Genomic DNA, 5387 nt, shown 5'->3' with positions numbered 1-5387 from the left:
ATCCACACGCTTATTTAACCACTAAAGCGTAAAACTCCACTGTGCCTTTTTGGACGCCCCGTGTGTGTGTGTGTGTGTGGGGGGGGGGGGTTCCCTGTTAGGATGTAAGCTACCAGAGGGCAGGGGTTCTCGCTGCCCGCCTTGGCTCAGGGCTGGGCACGCAGTCGGGCCTGCCCTTCCGGTCTTCCTCCACGAGGGGGCGCCAGAGGACAGCATCTCCACGGGCGCCGCGCTGGAGGCGGCTCGGGCCGCGGTTGCGCAGTCGGAGCTGGGGCCGTCCCAGGAAGGAGTTGGGAGGACGTGGTTTTGGCGGTGATCGAGGGGAGGAGTTTCCACGGGGCCCACAGGTAGGGGGAGTGGGGCGGGCCCAGAGAGCCCGGGGAGGAATTGGGGTCCCCGTAGCTCGCGGGGTCATCTACCTCGGGAAGCAGGAAGGGGAGGGGGGGGCAGCCTAGCCTCTCCCCTTTCCCAGCCCTGGCGTCCCTCTCCGGGGTGGGGACATCAAAGGGTGTCTGGGGCCGGGCACCCATGACTTCTGCTCTTGGCCGTTTAGTTCAAAGTGCTCATTTTATGGTGTCGGGGAAACTGAGGCCCGGGGGGGCCGAGCAAAATCACCGGGGGGTGGGGGGTGGGGGGCACGGAAGCGGGACCTGAGCCTGTGAAGTCCTAAAGACCCAGGCTGTAACCCCACCTTCTGCAAAAGGCCCCCCTCCTCGTCCCTCCTTACCCACCCATTCAGCTCTTTTGGGGTCTCCCGCGGTAGCCCGCGTGCGGCCCTGGGGAGCGGGAGGGGGTGGGGGGAGGGGAGCGTGCTCTCTACACTGGACCGACTCTGCTCTGCACCACGCTGCCCCCTAGAGGCCCCCGCTGCCCTCGCATCCTCCGAGCTGACCCCCACCCTCAGACCCCGCCGCGCAGGAACGCTCGGACCCAGCCTTCCGGGGCTTAGGTGGAGAGCGGAGAGCGGGGATGTGTCACCGTCTCCTTTTTTACCGACGGGAAACCGGGGCTCGCAGAGGCTAAATGCCCGAGGGGCCGGCTACTTCCGGGTGGACTTCTGACAGCTCTTCAAAGACACACCCCTCTTTATTATTATGACTATTTCAATCTTTATAGTATTTTGTTTTTTTCCCCAGTTACGCGTAAAGATAGTTTTTAACAATCGCTTTTATAAGATTGTGAGTTCCAAATTTTCCTCCCTCCCTCCCTTACTCCCACCTCCCCAAGACGGCAAGCAGTCTGATGTAGATTATTTATATACAATTATGTCTCATTCACAAAAATTGCGTGGGCTTAGTTTGCCTTGGATTGCTACATTAAAAAAAAATGGGGATTGCTACATTTCAAAAACGCTCAATAAATCATTCCAGTACCTACTTCAAATTAGTCCCTGGCTTGTTTTTTATTTTTTGTTTTTTGTGGGGCAATGAGGGTTAAGTGACTTGCCCAGGGTCACAACAGCTAATAAGTATCAAGTGTCTGAGATCGTATTTGAACTCAGGTCCTCCTGAATCCAGGGCAGGCGCTTTATCCACAGCGCCACCTAGTTGCCCCCCCCCTTTTTTTTTTTTTAGTGAGGCAGTTGGGGTTGATTGACTTGCCTAGGGTCACACAGCTAGTAAGTGTCAAGTGACTGAGGTCGGATTTGAACTCGGGTCCTCCTGACTCTAGGGCTGGTCACTGCACACTTTTAAGCTTAATCTGCATTATTAACATATCTCCATCACTTATCTAAAGTCTAGACAAAGTACAAAACAAATCAAGAACTGACTTGTAGTGTTTCCCAGGTCATACTGAAAGTTTAACAATCAACTCTCCCAGGCCTGAATGAGCTGGTTGCAACACATCTATGCTTTCTTTGAAGTCCTGCAATAGTCATTTTTCAGATGAGGAAACTTGTCCAAGCTCAAACAAGTAATAAGTGACAGCTGGATTCCAACCCAGGCCATCTGACTCCCAAGTCTAAGGTTTTGGGTTTTTTTTGCCCTAACTTGCCTCCCTACTAAACTATTCAAGTTAGAGTGGTACAAAGTTCCCAGGGTGAGAGCAGGTGGTAATGGTGTTTACCCTCTTAGACTAGGGGAGAAGAGTCTAGGGAGCAGAACCTACGAGAACTCTGAGCACCTCAGCTGAGGTCGTGATAAATACATGGGGTCCTAGGATCTTAGAGATGGAATAGAGTTTGGAGGTCACTCAGCCTAATGTCTATATGGTACAGAAGAAGAAACTGAGGCCCTAAATGATTATCCATCTAGTTTTAGGCAGAGGTGAGGCCAGAACCCAGATCTCCTTATTTTCAGGCTGGCTTCGCTGCCTTGGCAGTGGTCACTGAGTAGGGAACAATGGGTGATGATGCCCCCTTCTCTGCTATCCTGTGGGAGTCCTGAGCCCCTGCTACAACATGAAGAAGTCTGCCTAGGCATCCCGGTTTGCTGCCACTAATGATGTCAAAGATTCTGCCCCCAAGAGAGGGGATACATAGTCCCCTGGGATCTGAGCAATTAATGATTTGAAGGGCAAGTTTCAGATCCTTAGTGTCCCCATCTGTTAAATGGGAATAACAGCACCTTCACAGGAGTATTGCAGATATGAAAGGGCCATAGCTATTTAAAAAAGAAGCAGCAGCAGCAGTTTCTGACTCAGTTGACACATGAAAATTCTTTGTTCTGAGCAAAATGTTGTATCAGTCTTATCTCTATATATCATATGACCCTGCTAGATTGTAGTATCTTATCAAAATTTGGTTTCTTTCCTGGCATCTAACACATGGTATGTAAGGAATTAATATTAGTTTAAAAGGAAAAGGGTGTAAGGAAAAATGATAGCAGCAATTTATTTACTTATTTAACAGTATTTCTTTAGCTCTGGTTTGTATTCCTCCAATTTCCTAGTGTGTCACACTGATCTGGGGTCCTGTATAGCTAAACATGTTTTAGAGCCGGAGTGTCAAACCCAAATAGAAACCCTAATGACTTAGAAAATCACAAATTAACACTATGTTTTATGGTGTTTTATTTATTTTCCTAAACATTTCTCAATTTTAATTTAAAATTTAGTTTAAAGCCATTTTAATCTGTCTGGGAGGCTTGGTAGCTTTAGTAGGCCCTGAGTTTGCCCCCTTTGCTATAGAGGAACTAGGCTCTGTGGGTCTTATTTATTAGGATCACAGAATTAGAGCCAGAAGGGACTTCAGCGGTCATCCCATCCAATCTTCTCTCAGGGGGTGAAATTACTTGCCTAAAGTCACACAGGTATTACATGGCTGAGATGGGATTCACACCCAGGCCCTGTGATTCTGAGTCACAGGAAATCGTATTTGTAAAAAGTTTAGCCCAGTGCCTGGCACATAGTAGGTGCTTCATAAATGCTTGATCCTTTCCCCCATTGTATCAACACCATTCTATTCTCTTTAGAGGTAGGCATCTTGTCATTCAAAGTACTATGGTTAGAAAAAAGACAAGCACTTGGAAAGTTTTTGTGACCAAGTCTGCCTTAGTCTGATTTGAATGGGCTAAATAGGTTTGATTTGCCATATTTAATTCTTTCTTGGTTGGTCTCCAAGGATTTCATTTTCCATAGATTAACCAATATTCTCTTTCTTTTCCCCATTTCCCTCTCCCTCCTCCCTCTTTGCCTTTCCCTCTTAGTTCTCTGTTTGTCTCTTTGTCCTCTCTATCTCTCTCCCTCTCTCCCTCCTTTCTACCCCTCCCAGAAACGTGGTTGACCTTGTTCATCTAATGGACCAAAGGCATTGACTAGAAAATCATCTGGTGCAGAAGATCATGGAGGTCCCAGAAAGGGCACATCTTCCAGCCTTCTGAAGAGCTAGCCCTCCCTGGGGCACGTGACTTATGGGCAAGAGTTAAATCCAATCTGCATTTGGATGAGAAAGGCCTGTGTTCACAGCTGATGGCCAGCGCTAGGGTAGCAGGCTGGCAGAAGGTGCTGTATGAGCGTCAGCCCTTCCCTGATAACTATGTGGACCGGAGGTTCCTGGAAGAGCTCCGCAAAAACATCTCTGCCCGGAAATACCAATACTGGTCTGTGGTCTTTGAGTCCGGGGTGGTGATACAGCAGCTGTGCAGCGTCTGTGTCTTTGTGGTCATCTGGTGGTACATGGATGAGGGTCTGCTGGCGCCACAGTGGCTCTTTGGGACTGGGTTGGCTTCCTCCCTGATTGGCTATGTCTTGTTCGACCTCATTGATGGAGGGGCAGGCCGGAAGAAGAGTGGGCGCACACGCTGGGCTGACCTGAAGAGTGCCCTGGTCTTTATCACCTTCACCTATGGCTTTTCCCCGGTGTTGAAGACACTGACAGAATCTGTCAGCACTGACACAATCTATGCTATGTCCGTTTTCATGCTTTTGGGTCACCTTATCTTCTTTGACTACGGTGCCAATGCTGCCATTGTGTCTAGCACCCTCTCCCTGAACATGGCCATCTTTGCCTCTGTCTGCCTGGCCTCCCGCTTGCCTCGATCCCTTCACGCCTTCATCATGGTGACATTTGCCATCCAGATCTTTGCCTTGTGGCCAATGCTACAGAAGAAACTGAAGGCCTGTACTCCACGCAGCTATGTGGGGGTCACGCTGCTGTTTGCTTTCTCTGCCCTGGCAGGTCTCTTGACCATTAGTGGTGTGGGGGCCATACTTTTTGCCCTGCTGCTGGTCTCCATATCTTGCCTTTGTCCTTACTATCTCATCCGCTTGCAGCTTTTCAAAGAAAACATTCATGGACCTTGGGATGAAGCTGAAATCAAGGAAGACCTGTCCAGGTTTCTCACCTAACTTGGGGAGTGCAGAGAGTGCCCACATTCTGGTATTAAAGGCTGAAAGACCAGACTTCCCCCCAAAGAGCAGCAAGGAGGAGAAAGTCTCCTGAGAGCAGTGGGTTGGAAGGTGCCTGAGAGAACAGCAATGGGAAAAGAATAAAGTAGTGATGGTTGGTTATGGGTCATATCTCCCTATCTGTAAGAGGTGACTGCATCCTCCAGAGGTCTGGCAATGATACTGACACTGCATTTGAGATTTATTGTGGCTAATGGCATGGTATAGTCTTGTATTAAACACTGAAGCTAAAAGTCTCAGTTCTTTCATTTGACTCTCCTCTAAGGCGGGGAAGGGAGCAAGCATTTATTAAGTGCCTACTGTTTGCTATGCACTGTGCTAAGCACTTTGTAATTATTAAGTCATTTGATCATTGCAACAACCCTGGAAAGTAGAGGCTATTATAATCCTGTGGGAAAATAATATTAATTATATATATATATATTAATAATGGATTTCTTGTGGGACTCAGAAATCAATTTCTCAGTTCTTACTCCCCCCACATTCCAGAAAGTTCTCCTTGATTTGGGACAAACCCAAGGGAACAAAAGAAATCGAGA

At 48.4% G+C, this 5387-nt stretch overlaps 1 protein-coding gene across 1 annotated transcript; it reads left to right on the top strand.

Moving 5' to 3' along the window:
* The first annotated feature begins 214 nt into the window (after window positions 1-214).
* PIGC (phosphatidylinositol glycan anchor biosynthesis class C) lies at window positions 215-5081 on the top strand. The gene is made up of 2 exons (XM_044000109.1): window positions 215-347; window positions 3648-5081. Exon 2 carries the CDS (start codon window positions 3910-3912, stop codon window positions 4786-4788), a length of 879 nt encoding a protein of 292 aa, XP_043856044.1. The 5' UTR covers window positions 215-347; window positions 3648-3909; the 3' UTR covers window positions 4789-5081.
* Window positions 5082-5387: the final 306 nt, after the last annotated feature.

This window comes from Dromiciops gliroides, chromosome 4 (genome assembly GCF_019393635.1).
Source record: "Dromiciops gliroides isolate mDroGli1 chromosome 4, mDroGli1.pri, whole genome shotgun sequence".
NCBI classification, from domain to species: domain Eukaryota; kingdom Metazoa; phylum Chordata; class Mammalia; order Microbiotheria; family Microbiotheriidae; genus Dromiciops; species Dromiciops gliroides.
The sequence above is the reverse complement of the archived record's forward strand: the minus strand, read 5'-3'. Positions and strand labels throughout refer to the sequence as shown.

Coding starts and splice junctions, on each gene's coding strand:
- PIGC (XM_044000109.1), top strand. CDS start 3,910: ATGGCCAGCGCTAGGGTAGCAGGCTGGCAGAAGGTGCTGTATGAGCGT.